The following is a 22,385-nucleotide window of genomic DNA, read 5'->3' on the forward strand; positions in this document are numbered from 1 at the left end:
CTTTTTTTCTCGATTAGTTGCAAAAAAATACTTTATGGAATATTCCAATAAAAAACGACTCTTGAAACAAATTCACCGGATCCTCTGCATAACAGATATTTTTGATAGATGTTATGAAAAAAGCACATACGTCTTGTCAAATCTAGGAAGAGACTTGAGAATTCTCTATCTCTCTTTCGCTCTCAGTCTTCTAACGAACGCACACGTGAGCGGGACCATAACGGAATTCTGAAAGCTCTTCCTACATTTGACATGCTGTAGTTACTTTTTCTGTACATTCGCCTATATTTTTTCTGTAAACGAGTGATATCATTTTCGAGTCAGTTTGGGATGATGCAACTAAGAACTTCTGATAATCTAGGATTGATAACAAAGCATGATAACTTCTTGATATCAGTACGAACATTGATAAAAAACATACATGTTGGTATAGGGCAAACATCCATAAACTATCTCTTATGTATAAATTGGACGTCCACCATAAAACCATTGAATGTCCGTATTTGAACTGGGAAGAAATTCATGTCGTTCGTGTGATGTATTTTGTTCTTTCAGCTCCATTGTCGAAATTGTTTTTGAAAATTTGAATTTTGCGTGTAACTCCACTTTTCTCACAGTCCCTGTATACTTTCTTGACGACATTCTAAAGATGTAATGGCAATTCATAACAATTTGTGCTTCAACGTCAAATGAATCGTTTGTTTTTTTTAAAGGGTTATAGGTCACCTATTTGCACAACGTCTAGATTTACCTTTATATCATTATGCGGAATCAGTTCAGTAATCTTATATGTTATTCGTTGCTACCGAGTTTACAGAGTTGTTATAAGGTGATGATAAAGAGTTGTGAATATTTATGAACTACTTAGTATTTTCAAAAATACAATATTTTAGACATACATCTTTCTCACAAATAAATATGTTTAAATTGAAAAAGAAATATGAGTGCCAATTGAATAAAATAAAGTGATTTTCGTCAATTGAATTGAATGTTCAGAATAATAAAACACAGATAATTAAAAATACAAAATCATTTGTGGAATTTTAAAACAAATTTAATTTTTTTGAAAAATGAACTCTCACTATTGAAGTTTTATTTTGTCATAATTATTTTTGACAATCTATATTTTGTTACATGTTAAGTATTTGTTTTTTCATTTATACTGAAATCCCTATTGGTTTGTTTCCGGAATGAAAGTAATAGTTCTTATAGGTATTTTCGTACCTAAGTTGTTTTGGTGGAACTTTTTCTTCTAGCTTCTTTCCCGAACAAATATAATAATGTGAATTCAATCAATCAATCACTCAATACCTTATTGTCATAAAGAACATGGAATTCTTGTGGACAAAACATTCATATGAATAAAAACACTAAATACTAAAAGCTACAATTAGTCAGTCAACATATATGAAACAAGGAAACAAGTAAAACAAAGAGTTTTGGCACATTTGTATAAAGGAGAATTGAGTTTAACGAAATAAAAAAACTAATTTAATTAAAAGGTATCTGCATAAAATTCTTCCAAAGTATAATACGGACGACTACACAGCAAGAAGTAACCTTTTTAAAATTATCTAAGGTGTTAATTTCTCTTAAAAAATCAGATAAATGATTGAACATCTTGCAACCATTATGAATAATAGAGTCCTTCACTAAAGTCGATATCGGTCTGGGTAAGTTAATACTGTTTTGCTTGCGTGTAGGATAGCCGTAATGAATTTATTCAGATATTTTCTAATCAGACAAATTGTCTCTGCTATGAATATGGTAACAACAGTACGTAGCTTACGCAAGACAAAAAGTCGTTTGCATGGATCACGTGCCTTTGCTTTAGAAATGTATCAATTTTGTTTGTGTAATCAAAATGCTTTTCATGACATTATTATTGCATACTCCCCAAAATGGGGAACCGTAATCTCAGATGGGATTCGATTAATGCATAGTAGGTATACTATTTTTGCAGCAGAAGATCCCAGTTCTTGTGATTCCATTTTAATAGCAAAACAACCAGAGGCCAGTTTTTTATTTAAGTACATTGCTTTAAATTTGTTCAAGATCAAACATTTGTGTTTAGCTTTTTACTTTTTTGACTAGTCCAAAAAGTTTTCTCATGTATTTAATCTTGTAATTGTGTATGTGTGAAAATTTTAGTGATGAATAAAAACTGTTTATTTTTTTGCATGCTCTTCAAATTTCAAATTATTGTCAATGAACACCCCTTGGAACTTAGTGTTGTAACGGCTCTCTCATTTGCAAAAATTGTAAATTTACCCTAGATACATATTCTCATCAAACCAATAATGTATAAAAAAAGGGTGGGGCCCAGTATGGACCCTTGTGGTACACCACAGTTAAACAGTGCTTTGTCAGAAACGGATAAAGTTTCAACCATTTGTGTGCGGTTAGTCAGGTAGGATTCTATCCAATTGTTTACTACTCCTCTGAAGCCATAATAGTGAAGTTCAATCAGTAGTATTTGATGATCAACACAGTCAAAAACTTTGCGGAAGTAGCAGAACACGCCGGAAATTTAAAACAGGAATTAAAATGGTAGTTTTCAGGAAGTCTGGGAATATTCCTCTCTGAAATGAGTTGTTCATTAGGGTGGCCAAGGTACGAAGAGCCTCTTCTGGCAGGTTTTCAACAACTCTTTCAGAAATTTCGTCAATTCCATGCGTTTTTTATTTGAAATTGATGACATGACTTCTTTTAACTCACTAACATCCGTACTATAAAATAAGAGTGACTGAGAAATGGTAAAGTTGGCAAAGTGTTTCATATAGCAAATAATTCTACAATGCCAATTTGAATCATGCTATATTGGGAAATTGTTTAAATGTTATTTGGTAATTCCTTATAGGCAATGTTTCCTTTGTTCTGGAATATGCAGATTCAGAGTATTTGTTACCAGATTATTGACCTGTTGTTTGATTATCACGTAAGACTGTGAATGAAAAATGCATGCTTGCAGTTTATAAATAGAATTGATATCAAGTAAAAAAATTGGTTTGCATAGATTTCTAGTTGGTTTCAGGAAACGCAGATAAAAAATGCATTTTAAGGCTTTATTTTGTGAACAACTTCTTAACGGTTTCAAAGTCATAGTTGGAGTAGTTTCTCGCATGTTAATACCCTAATTTTGAATGAATAAGTGGAAATTAAATTAGCTTCAGATACTTAAGAGAAATATAATTTCTTATAGTATTTCTATGATTGGCTGGCTGGCTTCACCTCCTGAAGACCTTAACTTGGTTGGTGAAACTCGCGTCGAAAAGTGTTGCTGTCTGGTGTTAGGGAACAGTACCTGCTCTCAATTTTGTCTACACCTGGGGTGTCAGTTTTATCTTCCATTACATCAATATCGATATTTTACAAGAGTTTTTTAATCTATATGTGAACCTGAAAACCTAACACTAGTTGAGCTTCCAATTTTCTTGTGTCTCGACATTAATGATTTGGGAGTTGTCTTTTATTTTGAGACAAATATCCATCAGCCTCCATTTGTGACAAAGAAAAGTTTTGGCTTTCTGCTTTACCATCTTGAAACAAAAAATGGGGGAATCTTTCAAAGAATGGGAGAAAGGAATCAATTTCAAAAAAGTAACTATACAAAGGTTTGTAGATCATGCAACGAAGTAACTTCCAGACACAAACTGGAAGATAAAAGCCCTCTCGAAACATACTTTTTCATAAATAATGAATTACATAAAACTGTTCAGTTTGTATTCCAAAAATGAATCTCTCCCAAAAATATTCCCTTTTCAATTTATTGTTAATCTTCGTTGAAAAAAATCAAAGTTATATCACCAAATAGTACTGATTTTCCAAATAACTTCAATTCTGTAAAAAAAAATATAGAGGACCTAATGAATATCTCTGAGGGATTCCACAAACATTTTTCATTCAACCTTCTTTTTTGTTTTTCAAAGACACACATTGCTTCCTGTCACTTAGGTCATTTTAAAATAAAAAAACCCAAACTTAGTTTGAAACAATGTTTATTTCTATACAACAAAGTAAAAATTAAATAACACAACTTTACATTGATTTGTGATTTAGAGACAAATTATACAAAAATAAACGCTCACTATACAAACACAATAATACTTTAAAAATAATTACAATTACTTCAATAACTGATATTGTCATGAGGTAAAACCAATAGAGCAAATAAACTAAGCGGGAATATCAAAGAACCGAGTCGCTCACTATTCAAAATCAAATAGAATTGGCTAAAAACTTAAAAACTAGAAAATGACTATCTCCTTTTCTCAATGTCTCACAGCCCATACAACATCCAAGACATTCACATCCTGTACAAATTAAAACCTATGCGAATTAGTATCCCGTGCGCTTTCTACTCAATGTTCTACAGGGTGTCTCGTCAGAGTTGATACAATGCAACTGATGTAAAGAAACTCTTGATATCTACAATTCATCGTTTCAGAAATCTGGACTCCTGGAGACACCATGCCACAAACATAAAAATCATCATGGAATGGTGAAAGGAAAATAGAAAACAATTCCAAACAAATATAAAGTTAACAACATAAAAACAATGTATTGTTGGCAACTGGATGCAATTTCTAACATTCGTAATATTTGTGATGGATATTTTGAAGAGGTTTGTCTCGAGAAGCTGTTATTATTAATAACTTAGAACATATTCTACAGGTTGTTTACGATTTTATAGTCATAATTTTAGACGTAAATAGATCGTATAACTCTGAATAGAAATACTTTGGCACAATTCGGACAAAATAATTATTGTGATCTGTGTGTTTTCACTAAGTGACGAATTTTCTTCGATCGATTCATAACTGTCACAGTGATTGTTCTTCGTGTTATCATGTTTTTGAACAGGGAATATGTCAATATGTTTTATATTTCTGGAAAAGGGCACCAAAATGTTGTAAAAACAATTAGACCTTACTTGCCGAGTTGCAGATTTAAGAAAGGAGTTTTATGAATGTAGTTCGATTTGCTTCAGTCTGATGTATCGGAGAATATTGGGACATAGTAACTACCTTGATATGCTATGTGATAACACAATACACTGGAAATACCGAAATATCGTAATTAAATTGTAAAAGATATATTCGGAAAAAAATATATTTTGACTGGGTAAAAATCTTGAGGCTGGAAGAAGAGATAATTTCATTTTTTGGCCAATTTTCTATAGCTTGTGGCTATATTCTGTGGTAACGTATAATATACAACTTATTGCTTGTATCTTTTGCATTGGTTGTGAAAATTAAATGAAATATGTCTAAAGTCTCTACAAAATGAGAGACCCTTTGATCAAACGTTTTCATACAGCTACGGTCTGCTGGCGAGATTTGAATCATCCATTGATACATCACAGTTATCAGAATTGAATAGAGTATTTCTCCAATCACGAATTGAATTAGAGTGTTTCTCCAATCACTGGATTTCAACCAATCCATTTCATTAAACTTTTCCATTTGTCATAAATGAACTCAATCACTTAGATCAAGTAATGAAAACCAATTAAGTTATGTTTTGACAATATCAGTCACAGGTTAACATGGGTCCTCCGTTCATATTTTCATAAATTTTTTTTTCTAATCGATTCGGCTGTTAGTTGATGAAGATCCATAGTAATTTCATAAACTACACCTTACGATTTGATCTCCACAAAATTTATCTGAGAAATATATCACGATATGTTTCGCTTACACAGTAGCTTCTTCGAAAGTGATTTGAATAGTACAAGTTTCTTCTTATGCTAATATTTATATACCACAGGTAACTACAATTGAGACTACCTCAATCAAATTACCTAAACCTCTACAATTTTTATATACGTGAGGTACCTCTTTATGATTACCTGAAGCATATTACCTCACTTCTACATCAAGAATACTTCATCAGTTTTTTTCAAGAAAAAAAAGTTCAATAATGGTGATCTATTCAAATCCAGTTGGTCACTCATTAGAATGTTTGAATTTTCAAGTTTATTAATTTCCATTGTTTCCAAATGATTCAGTTTCAAACATTATTTTCTATATTTAAAATTTGGAACTCTTTGTCAAGATATGATTTTCTTCTAAAAGATGATTTGAATATGTTGAACTTGTTTTCTTATTTACATAAAGTTTGTGGAGATCAAATCATAAGGTGTACTTTATGAAATTCATCAAAAATAATTTCATCGAAACTTTATTTGATAATCTCAGTATTTAATTGATGAAATTCCATATATTCAGTTTGTTTACAAGAAGTAGCGATAAAAGGAACATAATATGTTTTACTTTTCTAGAAAGACGATGATCTCGGCACTAACGTTGATCCTTCAGATTAGAATGACTGCAATCAGATAACAAATATCAGCCAACTTTTTTAGACAATGCAAACGACAAAAACACTTCCTAAATGTATGAAACTACATGGGAGAGGTTTTTCAAATTGAAAAACAGATTGAACCTTTTCAATAGAGAGTTGAAACATTGAATTAAGTGTCCTCTTGCCATTCATAGCATTTAAAAGAAGTTTTTAAAATAATTACGCTTATTTGGAATTATGAGATTTGAGGAAAGGCAAGGGCCTTACCTTCAATGTGTGAATGACTATATAAACATAATTGATATAGCCTTCGAAAATAGAAAAATATATTTAAAAAAAACTAGATCTCACTTCCTTTGTATAATTGTTGAAGTATTGAAAACTCGTTCCAAGGGAATATTTTAGCAAAATCTAGTACACTCATCCCAGTCAGATTAAAACAACGACAAAAATTATTGAATATTAGAAATTGCATCAGTCATCTTCGTTAATCAAGCATTTCTGAAATTTGCCACGCCAAATTTTTAGTCGAACGTTATAAAAGTATAAAAGTCCTACCGGATATTAAGGCTTTTGAAGTATCATTAGTGATTAGTTTAGAAAAAAAAAAGAGAGAAATTTCACAGGCAAATTCGTATAAACACTAAATGACCACGAACACAATTGCATTTTTATAATGCTCACAACATAAAAAAAATCACTCGGCCGCTTGTCAACACCGAACCGACAATTCGAGGAAAAGTTTCTTCTAAATTTCAAATAAGTAATAAATATAATCATTTATCAGTTGCGTAACAAATCACTAAAATATCAAAACGAAAATAGGATTACGATTTAAAATTGGCTAGTTTGGAAATAAACAATTGAAGTGTGAACTCGTAATTGACACCTCTGGTCGGAAAGCACACTCAACGTGTTGGTCAAGACAATATTCGAAACAAGTATAATTGAGAAAAATCTGAGAGCATACTATAGAAATAATGTCATTACGCAGCCTGAATTTTGCAACACTGCCATTGAAGCAAAATGCTTGAAAATTCATTCATTTGTAAGAATTACAAATAAGAATATTACAAGAATTTAGAGTGACTCGTAAAAAAGGTTATTATGAAAGTACAACTTTCAATATTTAAAGTAGAAATAATTATGCATTCAACATGAAGTGAAATCAAATTTCAATTTCATTTTGATGAAGAATAATACTGCTTAGCGATGAAATTTATAAAAAATGGCAATGAAAAATAAATAAACAGGAACTTCAATGGCCAATAATGTGTCAATCATGGTCGACCCACCTCCCTCTCTCTATTTACCTAAAATAACCATATAAACTCTGATCCACACATTGAGTGCCCTTTTCAACGAGACATTCTCGTTAATCAAAAGCCAGCTAAAAATCTAATGCGACGCTCTTTCAAGCTGTGCTAGAATTATGTGACACTCCAGTAACGACGCTGAACACACCCATACTGTTTCTTTTGAAACTACCTGTTTCCTCGTGAGGCCACAGAGATTCGCCGAAGAGAGCAGACAAGGACGAACAGAGCTTTTTATAGTTTTGGCGTAATACTTCTTGATATTCTTGTTGGTCTTGCGCTATCAGCTTGCTGTTGATTTGCAGGGCAGAATAGCTGATTTTCAGAAAATCCCTGAAATGAAATGAAAGTTATATATGTGAATAATTCTTGAGATTATTATTATATAAAAAAAAGCCATTTATTTCCAACAGGAGTACCCAGTTACAGGAAATGCTCTTATTACAGAGTATATATAAAAAAATATTAAAAATAATGGAATATTAAAAAAAATGGAATATAAAAATATTCGTATTCGTAGAATTTCAAAAGAGTTACAAAAAGTTACAAATTATGCTATTAGCTATTTGAATAATGGTATAGGAAATTTAAAAAATTTGTTAAAGTTTAAATTCAGTAAGAAAATAACTTCAGCATTAATGAATTTTACCGTGATTATCTACCTCAATGCATAGAAATGATGAAAAAGTTGGACGATAGGCAGCTTTTACAGAGTTTTACAGCGATTATTTGCACTAGATCTGTTTAACCTGTTGAAATTATCACACTTCGGTAAAAGACATACTATCTAGAGATCGGTGCTCATGAGCTGCTAACACAATATTTTTTGAGTAACAACTAATTTTGAAAAAGGGTTATGAAATGAAAGTTAATACATTATGAAGAATATTGCTTTGATACTCAAAGATTGGGCTTTAACACGAAGAAACGGAACGGTGATGATTACAAAGAAAATGTTATCAAGACTCTCTGGCAAACAACTGCAAAGAAGACAAAGGAACTCTCGGAGAACGGAGAACAAGGCCATTTAATCTGGTGTTCCACAGGGTTCTGTGTTAGGCCCTATTCTGTTTCTGGTATATATGAATGACATATCTATGATTAACATATCTGGTAGTTTCACTCTATTCGCGGATGATACTGCAATATTGTGGAAAGAAAAAGATTCAATGGAGCTAAATAAAATAATATCATCCAACTTGAAGAAGGTGAAGAGCTGGTGCGATGCAAATTTACTCTCTCTAAATGCACCCAAAACGAATATAATATCATTCAAATGTTCGCTTGATGACATTTCAATAGACGCTGACGTATTACAAAATAAATTAAACACGAAGTTTCTTAGTGTATTAATTGATAATAGGTTGAAATTTGATGAACACCTTGAACAACTGAAGAGTATGCAGTTAGACTGGTTTCAAATGAGTTGGGTTTCCATGTCGCAAAGACCGTTTATCATACACTTATTGAATCTCGACTACATTATGGAATACCTTTTTGAGGAGCATGCAACTCATCCCTTCTCTCTTCTGTATTGATATTACAAAAGAGGGCACTAAGATGTCTCTGTAAAGTCAAACCCAGAGATTCGTGCAGGAATTTGTTCACTGCCAATAAAATGTTAACAGTTATCGCACTTTTTATCTTAGAGACAGTTTGCCTCATTTATAAACATAAATCGAAGTTCAACTTTGCTTCTACTCCTTATGCTACTCGCAATAGCAATTATACCTTTAGACTTCCCATCCCAACTTCGAATTTAATCAAGGATTCCATATACTACAATGGTGGTAAATTGTTCAATCATTTACCATTAGAAATGATATCTGCAAATTTAAGCAACATTCATTTCAAAAAGGCTGTGAAGAACCTACTTGTGGATAGACCGTATTATAGTTTGGAAGAGTATTTTAGCAAATCCTTTTTTTATATTTACATTTATTCATTTTTGGAACTTTTTTACATCTACATTTATACTTTTTTAGTACTTTTTTTATATCAAAATTGTATTTCTTGGACTTTGTCAATAAAATGCAAATCTTCGGACAATAAAGTATATTTTGATTTGATTTGTAAAATACAAAAATTGTACTTCGAAAATTTCGAATCAATTTTTGACCCCGTTAAAGATATTGTTTTCAAGTCATCTGGAGATGCTCGTAATTCTAAACGAAAAGAATTGCAGAAAGGTACAAATAAAAGAAGAATTGGTTCGGTGGCTTTGAATATAGATAATTATAGAGGAATGATTATCTCATGGAATGAAAATGAACCGGCAGGATTGCAGAGAAAACTCTTTCACATAATTTAAGAAGAATTTACATGGAGAGGAGGGGATGCTGTTCAGGTTAATTACGATTAATCAATATTTACTAGCGGATGATTTTAGCTAGTTTCACTACTCTCTACACTATTTGTTTATGTACTTTCCGCCCATTTCTGTAATATAGAGTAGCGATTAGAGCTGTAAGAAACAAATTGTAATGTTTAGATGCCTAGAAATTCGAATCCCACCGTAGGCATTTTTTTTAATGAGAAATGACAACTAATTTGACAGATGTAGCTTCGTTATCACTTGTCAAAGTTCCGAAGTCCCTGTCGGAAGACCCTATAGAACAACCCAGGACCTCCAAAATAAATTCAGAACCAACATTGCATGTTGATGAAAGAAATGATCACAAAGTGTGCAATGCAGATAATCAAACACCAGTTATCTACAAAAGTTGATAATCGTTCTAATGAAACTAAATGTAATTAAATTAAATTTTCTGTTTTCAATTTTTAAAGCATCTTAATTAGATTGAAATCACCCATGGGTTGGGCTAACTATCGGGCGCGTCCCCAGGTGGCGGATAGGGGAACGGCCAGGGGACTGGAGGCCCTGTCCAAGAAGCCAATGTGGCCTTACGGACGGGGTCGCCGGACTCCTGATCGCAGAAATAAGTAGGGTGAGGGAAACTAAAACCCCTCAGAACATGCTACCGTGGACCAGCCTACCCAAGCTAAGGTGTAAGGAATCATGCCGACAGCTGAGTGATCGCAGGGTGATATGCAGTCACGAACGATCCCCTTGGGGAACTGGGCAAACCTCCATTGCCCTACCTCTGGTAATGCGGGGCTCTGCCAGAGCTGACCAACTCTTGCCTTGCTACTTGTGAACACACATGAATGAAAAAACAGAAACAACAAAAACAAACACCAATTCCGAGGCTGGACAGAAAAGCTCACCTCAATCTAAGGCGGTGGCTGGAAGTGAACAGAAATGTCCACCCCAATCTACCGCTTGGAATGAGGCTGGACATACATAGCATATCACCTCCAACAGCAAAGGCACTTCCTGTGGTGGGCGCCAAAAGCTCTGCCTTGAATAAAGGCAAGGAACCGGCTGCCCATGCAGGAAAGCTTCCTCACTTGTGCACCTCCACGGAGGGAAGCCCAAGAAGATTAAAGAAACAGCGCAACGACAGTAATATCGCTGCACCTTCCAAAACATTCGCGGAGGCCACCGTGAGACACCTTAAGGTTGCCAAAGAAAGTGCGTGTTCGGCCAGTCTTGGCCTACACCTGCCAATATTAGGGAGATGTCTCCTAGTGATCTGCTCACCTTCCTGGAAAGGACAGGATGGACGATGACCTAGGAGGACAACTCCTCGGGAGGATGTACAATGAGTCACATGTGGCCTAAGTGCTGTGAGTCTACACTCACCCTCCCTTCTCTACAGATACAGATGAATTGAAGTCAATATCAATAAAGAAATCAATTTTTTTTAATAAAAAAATTCCAATAAAATATTACCTGAAAATATCCTTCAGGTCTTCCACTTTATCTTCGGGATACACGCTAGAAAGTGTTGGATCTAAGAAGACGTTTGCGTACGCCAGAGGACCAGCATTCACTTGTACGCAGACGCTGCCCTGCAACCGCAGTTGTAATTTCTTGGCGTCTGTCGGTTTGGTGAAGACCACGTCTTCCAACTCCGCAACGCGCGTCTGCATTTCGTCGATGGCAACCTCGATGGGGGTCAGTTCTACTATGCGCCTTGATACAACCAGTATCCGCTTCTTGACGTATGGGAAGGAATACGACGCTGCAAAATACATTGATCAATGCCAATAATCTTAAAAGAACATCGGCGATTCAAATAAATAGAAATATTGTATACTGTCTTACATAAAATGATCCCTTAATATATTGACTCAATTAGTTAGTATAGACACTCCTGAAGATACCATTGTATAGCGAAACACATGTGACGTTTTTGAAAAACTGTTTAGTGAATATCTCACAATGAAGTGTTTCTTGAATACGTTATGAATTTTCATCAATTATCGGCCGATTCCATGATATATATCAATCAATATTTTGATCAAACAGTTTGATATAGTCAATAATTGTGAAAATCATCAAGTTTTCGGGTTTATTGTTGAAAATGAGACATAAAAAGTGATAATATTGATCAGGAATTAATCATTACTGATGCGGATATAAAATCTACAGAACCAAATATTTAGTATAAGTACAAAACCATAATCATCTTCAATATTAATGCAATAAAAAAAGTTTTAATGTACTGAATGATTCATTCATCCATATGAAATGTACAATAATAAAAAATTTGGAAAAGAGCTCCCAGAATGCTCATAGAGAAGTCATAAGAGATAGTGAATTGTGGTACAAAGAAAACATGGCCAAACTCATGAAGTTAAGGAATATTTTTTTCATTATAACAAAATGGTTATCAGGAAAAATTAAAAAGAATTCTGTGGAAATGAGTTCTCAGATACAATTCCAAAATCAATGGTGGAAAATAACATATCACCTATTCTTTGAAATACATAATTTTTTGTAGAGCCAATGTTCCTTGATGTTTTCTGGGTTTTCAACCTTCCACAGTCTGAACAATAAATAAATATAGGTTTGCAAAGAATCTGATTTCAAGTGTAACAGATGAAGGGCATATAGATTAGTTTTATCCATGACATAAATTCACGTTATGAATGAAATGAGTCAACACAAATCGGTGAGTCACAAGAAAATAACCAATCAATTCCAACTCACTGGTTAATATATTTCTCCTTTTCCACTGGTCTTCTGGGTTGCCCCTCGCCTTGCCATCTTTCGTGAAAGGCGTTTCAAACATGAAACAGTTAATGTCGTGATTCTGTTCAAACTCCGTTTGCCTCTCTTCAAGTTCACTTTTCTCAAAGTATGGCCGTACGTGTGTGACTTGGATGTACGCTAGTTTGGGGTCGAGGTCTGCTTGGTTTACCTGAAAATTTATCGAACAACGAAAAAGTTAGAACGTTTGAGAAAATAGTGTTATTTCTTATCTTACCGGTGACGAGTCTTGAATCATTTTTACACAGTCTGGTCCGAATTTGTCGCAGTATTGCTTGAACAGCCTTTCGGAAATCTCACTCAAAGAGGTTACTTTCGGCTCTTTATACACATACTCCAAACCGTTCTCGTCTTCAAAATACGCCTGCCCGTAAAAGCCTACTCTGTAATATCTACCCAGTAGTCGCCTGCAGCTTCTGTTAGTCTCAACTACTTTCTCGTAGTTATCTGCTAGAGCGTTGTAACATTTTCGAAGCATGTCGTAATTTCTCTTTTTCTCGTAAATAGGTATGATGAGTTTATACAGTTCACCTAAAACTTCGTAGCGTTCGGCTTTGTGTAAAAAGTCAGCGCACGTTTCAAGCTGTTCGAGCAAAGTGATCTCCCCGTACTGAATGTCTTGCACGCCAGAGTCCAGTTTTAGTCCTTTCTCGTCTTTGGGAATGTTGGAAGAGATGCCCTCGAATTTTTCGGCACCCCATTTCTGGATTTTTTTCAGCTTTAGGTACTCAGCCATGAGAGCAGCGATATGTAGTTGACAACAGGCAGCCTACAAATTCACTTCTGATAAAAAATGTCATACTAATTTTTATATTATCATTCATAACTGCAGTAATTGCTGAAACACTTATTTAATTTTTTTAAATAAACGGTGATCGAAATAATCATTCAACAGGATATTCAAAAATAAATTGTTTCAAACTGTATGATTTACAATACAGAGAAGCATCCGTCATATGCATCAATCAAGTTCTTCAATAAATTACCACAAAATATCAAATCCCGTGAGAGCCTTAAGAAATTTAAAAAATGTGTGGAAGATTTCCTTATAGAGTTGGAACCATATTCAATTCAGGAATATCTGGATTGCTGTTAACTTCTTTTTATATCAAGATGTTTTTATTCCTACTGCATACTGATGGTTTTTCTTTTTAATGTTCGTACAATCTGTCTGACGTTGTTACATTTTATGTTGCAGAACAGTGTGCATGTGCCCTGAGTAAGCACAGTGAGCCAAGAATGACAGCTTTCTGCATCTGTGTGGCTAAGATTTCTGCCTTAGTGCGGCAAGCCAGTATGATTTTAAGATTCGAGAGTAGAAAGGGCATCACTCCACCAAGGGCTCCAATAATCAGAACAACCATCTTGACAGAGTGGTTTGAATAAAGTCTGCGGAGTTCGAAGAGAAAATCTCGATATTTCATCCGTTTTTTCTCCTCTTTTCTGTCGAAATTCGTCTCGCCAGGAGCTGAAAACTCCATGACAAATATCGTCTTGCTCTGGTGGTCAAGAAGGACTACATCAGGCTCATTAGCTTGTATGACCCTGAGGGTGGGGAATGAATAGTTCCAATAAATTCGGCACTTCTCGTTCCCCACAACGGATTCAATATCCCCGGAGCGTAGAACAACACCGGTGTCTCGTCAATACCGTAAGAATGCCGTAGATGGTAATATAGCACTCTTAGGACCGCGTTATGTCAATGGATATAGGCCCCGACCGCATATGCTGGACATGCTGATAGCAAGTGCATTAGGATCTCGGTCGCCTCACAGCAGGCCCTGCACCTTGTGTCAGGAACCTCTATACCCATCACGCGACTGCGCTAGACTAAGGTGTTAAAGACACCATCCTGGCAAGCCATGATGAGTCCGTCAGTTTCCGACTTCACCCCACTCAACCTGATGAAAGCGAAAGTCAAGCCAAGGTCAGCCACCGCACCCCTACGAACGACAACCTTCAGAAGTCGAAACTTGTACGAGCTAAGGACTAACGAGGTCTCACGTTTTAACGTGTGATTCCTAACACAGCTTGCGGCTTGAACCACCGACAGACACCTCGGCCGATTGACTGAGTGAACAATGCAACCACGTCGAACCGCCTGATAATTTTTAGGAAAGATTTTGGCTTCCTATTTCTCTATCTTTATACAAACAATATGAAAAACTCTTTTTTTTTTGTTCCTCATCAATATTCGATTACGTTTCACTTTTGCCGAAACAGAATTTGAAAGATTAGCTCACCTCCGAATAATTGCCATCTTTAACGTGATGCCTCGTCATCGTTTCAAGCCAAGTATGCCTGAGTTCTGGGGTAGAAGCATAGGAATTGGCCAAGCTGTGCTGCAAATCGACCAGCATTTCAGGATCATGGTGGTGTTCCCTCATTTGAACTGTCGCCATTAGAACAGTTCTCACTCGCTTCGTCAAATCTTTCACTTCAACAGGAAACCCTGTAACGAAAAATCCAAAGGAAACGAGGGTTAAAAAAGTATTGAAGGTCATATGAAAAATGTGTTTGTTTCTCAAAAATAGGGACTCTAGGATTCAAATCAGCTCAAATTAATTCATTTTTACTTATAAATGAATAGGATGGCAAAACTTTATTCATTACCCAAACATTCAAGTAAATCAAATATGTCGCTTCAATTTTATTTCTGATTGCTGAAAAAATTTTAATTTGATAAATTGAACTTCAAAAAACTTCAATTATTAATTAGATACAAATCATTCATTATTCTTATCGAAATCTGTTTGAAAAAAATATGTTTTTCCGTTAATAATAACTAACTAAAAACAAATATATATATATATATAGAAATATAAAACAGTGACAGATTCGACACTGTACATATAAAGGTAATTAACAATAGATAACAATACAACATAAACATAACATAACAATAGATAAGAACTCGTGGTAATTTTATTTGTCTGCCTTAATAAAAATGTCTTGAACTTAATACCTCATTCAAACCTCAAACGTTGAATGATTCAATTAATAACAGCTGAGACGTCGTTCAGACGCTATTCCGACAATCGCACATATCTCATGACGTCACACTAGCTTTCGATAAATGCGTAAATATTTAAATATACAGGAATTTTTGAGATTTTTGTCACTGTATCAATCCAGTAAGGGTAAACTCGTCACCAATGTTAATCATCATTGAGATAAATAAGCACATCAACTCAACACCGAAAATTTCAGGTCATTTTCAAGTTTCTCTTATGCGGAAGGTAAACTGATCACTGGCCACCTGCTGGACTAATGGTCAGTTTGTTAAAATTAGTTCAGTTGAAACTAATCTTCTAAAAAATTGTTTTATAGAGGGAACACGCCATGTTATGAGTTGGCCTGTCTTTGGTAACGAGTTTACCGGGTGTCGGTAGTCAATTGCCCTCTCATTACCAGCAGTAATGAGTTGGCATATTCCCAAATAATTATGGTGATTATGCTGATGATTATCATTATCGATGATATTTTATGTTAACATGTTTCTTTTAATAATCTCTTATTAGAGTGCATTAGCTAGGCAATTCAATAGATGTGTTCTTAATACAATATTTTCAAAGAGTAAAATATTACGTCTAAATCAATAATATCATGAAAGCTACATAAATACAGTTAAAAATATAAATAATTATTTCATAAGAGATTCTTAACATAAGAAAAAAACAACTAATATTGAAAAGTAGAGAAATTGTATTTTTCGTTTAATTATTATTCCAACGACAATTTAGTCCATCAATTTTTCACAGCTAGTTATTACATTTTGGCTATAGAATTGTCGAAAAAATCAAATCAAATGCCAGTACCTCTTATAATAAATCTCGAAACGCCTCTGCCTTAACATTCGTGAAGGAGAACCTTCAGTCCAACAGACAGCATTCTAGACCAGGGTGTAGCTAAAGAAAGAAAAGGAGGGTATCAGAACCCACTCCTTGGCTACCGAAGATATGCCACATCCAAGTATTGTTACTCCCCCCCTAACTAATGAACCACCATTAAGGAGAAATCACACGTTCCCATATCGTGGCTTCACATAATCACTATAGGTAATTTATCAGTCTGGTTTCATATTTATGATTATTCCTAACTATGCCAAATTGTCCAGGAAAGTTTCATGATTTTTAGTGTGAACTGTTATACATTCTTAGCATGACCCATCCGCTTTTAACGTTATAAATTATATTTAAGTGTTGACTATGTTTGGTTAAATAGAATTCATAAATTTTTTTATTGGAGAAGTAATAGACCATACTAGTGAGGTTGGGATGATTCTTGTGCAGGAGATCAACTTCCAAATTTATTCAGATCGTATGGTAGTTCAACTTTAAAATCAAACATCGTACTTGAAGATTTCAACCAATTTTTTCAAGTATGGAAGGTTCACTGCCATTTAAAAACTATTTTCAATATTAAATGAAAATATTTGATCTCCATTCTTTTATAGGCTGTTTTTGAAATAGCAATAACAAACTCGACTATATAAACTATCAGTATATAGTCTCAATTATAATATAATTTTGGAGAATCATATTTTTTTCTCATTTGGCAAAAACATCTATTATACACCATAATGACATTCTTATCAATTCACTTGTCTTCAATTATTGTATTGACATTAAGAAATATAATATAATTGTTGCTTGAAAATCTTTGATTACAACCTACGACAAGACACTGTCATGGGTTTTGTTCTGTATATACCATCTATTTTAAATCTCCCACCAATATCTATCACAAATTTGACAACGAAAATATACTCGAAAGTTGGTGAAATTTTTGGCCCATCATAGTGGTCTTTTTTAAATCCTCCTCCCTTTCAAATATTCATAGCTACGCCTCTGCCAAAGAAAACAATTAGTAAATAAGAAGAAATAACTAAAAAGCTGGTGTGCCTCTTCTTCATTTCCGATAAAAATTCGAAACAATTCAAAAATACTATTCTATAACCTCCCTAACATTTCCTAAAGTCTTACTAGAAAAAAATATGCATATATACATACTTAACCAAGAATATATCTTCGAGGTTATTTTCCTCAAAGCACTTTTATGTTTTTTGAATAGACCAGTCATCCACTTTTGCCTGCCTTCTCAGACTGGTTTTAGAATTTAGCAGTCCACTGTCAAACAATGTACATCCGAATGAAAGTCGCAACTTTAATCAACCCAATCAACAAGTGTGGGTATGTCAATAAGAATGGAATTTTTACGGGTAATAAACTATGCAATTATCGAAACTGCAAATTTACGTGTTTGGGAGGCTGTTTTACACGAGCATCGAGGCAGCACAATTTCACTGTTATTCACTGGCACATTCTCACACAGGTAAGGGTAAACTGAGGCGTTTTCAACGATGTTCAGCTGTTGAAGATGTTTTACCTACTGAAGGATACGTAGGTAATGCGAATCCATTGATCCTGATCAAGGCAGCTGTATAATTCTTTTGTTTGGGTAGGTACTGCCAAACCAGACCCTGTTTTCGAAATCACCGTATATTTTTTCGTTCTTCGTTCGATCTTCTCGCAACCCGCGGTCGAGTGTGGATTTCAAGTAAACAATGAGTGACATTTGTTGAACCGCTTCCCGTTATCAAATATACTTCCTGTATGACCATCTCCTATCTCGTAATAATCACCACAAGTTGAAATAAAAAAGCCCGAGTTCGCGAAAGTTATTAGTTTTTCTATGAAATAGTTTTATGAATACAAAAATACGGAAGTGCAGAAGGGCTACAAATTTTTATTGTTTGTTTCTTGGAAATCACGATTTTATTCTCGAAATTTTGGTTTTGATCTGTCGCATCAGCTTGTTACTCATAATAATGACCTTTGATAAAATGCACACAAACAAAAGTATGTTCACCACAATTATCTATTTAATTTCGAAATGAATACCTATCTATCCTCATATAGAGACAACACAAAACTTGAGCTTGAAAGTGATTCACGACGTGAAACAAAATCTATGCAATTAGAACTTTTCTCCACCACGGGTGTCGCTTGAATTTATTTTGTCGCGCGATAGTTTTATTTTTGTGATGACTCCTAAGAAAAAAATATATTGAAGAAGAAAGTAATACACATCATGAAATTATGAAACAACAAAAATTAATTGGCGCTCCGGGTCGATTTCGTTGATTTCAGTGGCGCATTTGCTTTTTCAGCTGCAGGAAAACCCGCACCACATCATCTGAAGATCTTAATCTACCAATGTCCTCTCTTTCATAAAACAAAATGTGGGTTGTCTCCAGAGGCTCCAATAAATTGAAAACATCGCCAGAACACTTCGTGACAGTACTATCGTCAAAGTTAAACCAGTCCGTTTTGTCTTTGACCAATGCGTAATAATGACCAGAATCAACACCAGAACCACAGCGAACAATGACTGCATGAAGATTATTAATAGTGATCTGTTAGATTGAAGTGTTCTTCTATTTCGAACATTCGTAAGAGTTTGGTGCATCCTTCAGAGATTGAGTCATGTTTGAAGATCATCAGTGTCATTATTAGATTGACTGGTGCCTCAGTATACTTGTTTTCTTATAACGGTCAGTTAGTTTGGCGTATGTTTAGCAATACAGTTGATCATCATAACCCGTTAAAAGTTCTATTTTCAGATGATTTGACAATAAGTTTTGCACGGACTGGTTATCATTCATATTAGGAAACGCTAGTTGAAGTTCCTAAGATATTAATTCAAATTGTATTACGTGAAGGGCAATTATTTATAATGTGCATGATGTGTTCACAGTAACTCAAGAATTTAATTTGATAAGAAATTATATCGTATCCGTTTCAATACCATTTTTTTAAACGTATGAATGGGTATCCTTAAAATATAAACATATGTCATTACGGACTTTTCTGTAGATCTATAAAAGAGGAACAATTCATGATTGTTACTGTTATGTTTCAAAGGGATTAGGCAGCGTTTTTGGATGAAAGTCTCCCGGCTTCGAACAGGTAGCACCGCCGCGCCGCCTCGACTTCGTACGGATAACAACGCCATATTTCAACTAATTCACATAAAACGTCAATAAATTGTATACATTGAACATACATTTATTAACTTCCTCTTTTTTTAGGGACAAAACACAAGCACTACGGGAAAATCCTTAAGTCGCACTCACAGCGGTGCCTGTGCGAAAGTAGCGATTGACACTGTATTTGAGTCGCTGGAGATAAAATCTATTTGGAAAAACGTTCTCAGGAAGTTTATTCCACATAAACAAAGTTCTCCAGAGGAAAGATATCTCAAACAGTGAAGTTCGAGGTGTACTGAGTTGAACCTCAAAACGATGAGCAGCCACAGTCCTCGCGTATTTCTGATATGTACCGCTCTTGGTGAAATCAAATGTGCCAAGTCATTTGAACACCTCCCGTGAAAGTATCTATAGAAGAGAGACAAATCTCCAATCTTTCTTTGATGTTCCAGACTATCAAGGTTGCACGTGATGTTTGCATCTCCAATCAGGCAGATGGATCTCTTCTAGATGGAATCCAGCAACTTCAGGGTATGTTTGGGGGCAAAGCTCCATACAAGAGAACAATACTACAAAGAAGGTCTAATCTGAGCTTCATTAGGCATCAAAAGTTGCTGAGGTGTGTACAGTTTTCTGATTCGGAACAGGGTTCCAAACTTTTGAGAAGCAGCCTTTGCAATTCCAGCGACATGATTGTGCCAAGACATATTGCGTGTCCATTTGAACCCCCAACAAACTTATCGAAGCAGAAAGCGTAATTGTATGACCTGACATTGGCATTGAATTGAACCTGGTTACTTTCACCCTAATTCGAAATCACTTCTAGATCCTCATTAAGATATGCAACCTCCTGCTGCCAGTGAAGATGTGCCTCCGTAGCCGATGTCCTGGAATCCAAATGGAATGACGAGACAATCGTGCTGTCGCCAGCAAAGCAATATATTGGATTCTTGATTTTTTCCAATAAGTCGTTGATATACAATAAAAAGGGGATTGGAGACAATATGGATCCCTGGGGAACAGCAGCATTGATGGTGAAATTATTCGAGAGATATCCATCGACGGCTACTTGCAGGCAACATACTTTCAGGAAGCTGAAGAGCCATACATTAATTTAATATTTGAATTTTATATTTTTATTGTAAATTAATATGAATTTATGAATACTCTCACTCTTTACTTGATGAAAATTAATAACACTATTCATGATAATAATCAAAAGAATTTTTACAATAAATTTTATTCAAAACGCGTTTCGCTACACTGCAGCTTCGTCAGTTAACAGTACATCAAACTATTCTATTTTCTATTTGATGTACCAGTAACTGATGGAAACTACTATTGCAGTTAAATGCATATTGGAAAGAAGTGAAAATATGTAATTATTATCATGAATAATTGAAAAGTGTTATTGCAGTATAGAGTGTATTCCAAAGTAATTCAATATATTCTGAGATTCACAAAGAGTACCCACGAATTCAAAAACCACAATGAGGCAAAATACTGATAAAGAAGTAGGTTTTTCCAAAACATTATTTTTTTCAATTCGAGCCTATCTTTATTCTTAAATTATGAACAAAGAACTGTCAAATATATGTTTAAAATATGTTTTTCCGTTACCCAGCTGTCGCATTCCTATGAACGACAACCCTCAGAAGTCGAAACTTGTGCGAGCTAAGGACTAACGAGGTCTTATCTTTTAACGTTTGATTCCTAACACGGGTTGGACGATATCATGTGAAAATCGACCGTTCAGCCTGCAGCTTGAACCACCGACCAAAACGGCGGTCAATTGAGTGAGTGAACAAATCACCCACGTCGGACCAACCGGCTGTCGACTGACTATTTGATAGTTCTTCAAAAAATCATTAGCTGAGCGAACTTCATCTGTTAATATAATTTTTTTTTATTCTATTGCAGCAAAGAGTTTCCATACAAAACAAAAAAGGAAAACATACATTTTCATTTCAATGTGAAAATATAGATTTAAATTTTTTGACATATTGAGACAAAATATCAAAATAACATCCAATGTGGGAGAAAAAAATTACCGAAAGTAATATGTCTGAAGCAGATGTACTGAAAAATACAGAAGCAATATCTTTCTGACATAAAAATCAACGAACTGAAGCCACACCTAACATGATTTTGCACTAACTCAACTATTCACAAATGCTATGCAAAACTAATGACTAAGTTTTGAAGTTATCAGTTGAATGGTACTCCCTTATCTGTATTTATTATTAAAACAAGTATAAATATACCTTCAAGCACAAAAAAACAACATTTCGAATACGAAACCGAAGGTATTTGTTCTTTTCACAAAAATAATTAGTTATCAACAGAATTTGGAACTTCATTTTCTAAAAGATATGAAGTTTGAATCATAAAAAATATCCCTTATGGATTCAATCCTCTTCTTTATCTCCAAGAATCCCAAAACCAGCAAATATCAACAATTTTTTTAATTTCTCAAGCGGTTTTTGGTACCCCAAAAAATGATCGTGCCTCCGGCGGGTTTTTCTGTGTATATATAATCTTATGACTTTAGCCTCCCCTGTTCTCCAATGCACGAGCCGTCACTGAATTAGTTGTTGGATTATTAGTTATGTCATCAAAAAACAAAAGAAAAATTTATAGAGTATTGTAATCA

General features: G+C 34.5%; 1 protein-coding gene and 1 long non-coding RNA gene across 9 annotated transcripts in view; one reads left to right on the forward strand and one right to left on the reverse strand.

The window, feature by feature from the left end:
• The first annotated feature begins 734 nt into the window (after positions 1–734).
• LOC141486449 (uncharacterized) lies at positions 735–2,177 on the forward strand. 2 transcript variants are annotated; one of them, XR_012467847.1, is made up of 2 exons: positions 735–829; positions 1,964–2,177. It is a non-coding gene; the product is annotated as an uncharacterized lncRNA (long non-coding RNA). The 2 variants fall into 2 exon arrangements; XR_012467848.1 differs by having other exon boundaries at positions 1,967–2,177.
• A 1,804-nt stretch (positions 2,178–3,981) lies between these two features.
• Ziz (dedicator of cytokinesis protein Ziz) overlaps positions 3,982–22,385 on the reverse strand; it is a 47,890-nt gene continuing 29,486 nt past the window's right edge. For all 7 annotated transcript variants that reach the window (XM_074184055.1, XM_074184054.1, XM_074184057.1 and 4 more), the window contains exons 17-21: positions 14,985–15,193; positions 12,959–13,510; positions 12,682–12,892; positions 11,419–11,710; positions 3,982–7,955 (exon numbers count right to left, since the gene is read on the reverse strand). In XM_074184055.1, coding sequence (XP_074040156.1) covers positions 7,721–7,955; positions 11,419–11,710; positions 12,682–12,892; positions 12,959–13,510; positions 14,985–15,193 — 1,499 coding nt within the window. In that variant the 3' untranslated portion in view covers positions 3,982–7,720. The remainder of the gene's footprint in view (positions 7,956–11,418; positions 11,711–12,681; positions 12,893–12,958; positions 13,511–14,984; positions 15,194–22,385) is intronic.

Source organism: Leptinotarsa decemlineata, unplaced genomic scaffold, assembly GCF_025532065.1.
Source record: "Leptinotarsa decemlineata unplaced genomic scaffold, Ldec_3_MD MMD2_tig00026354_RagTag_RagTag, whole genome shotgun sequence".
NCBI lineage: Eukaryota > Metazoa > Arthropoda > Insecta > Coleoptera > Chrysomelidae > Leptinotarsa > Leptinotarsa decemlineata.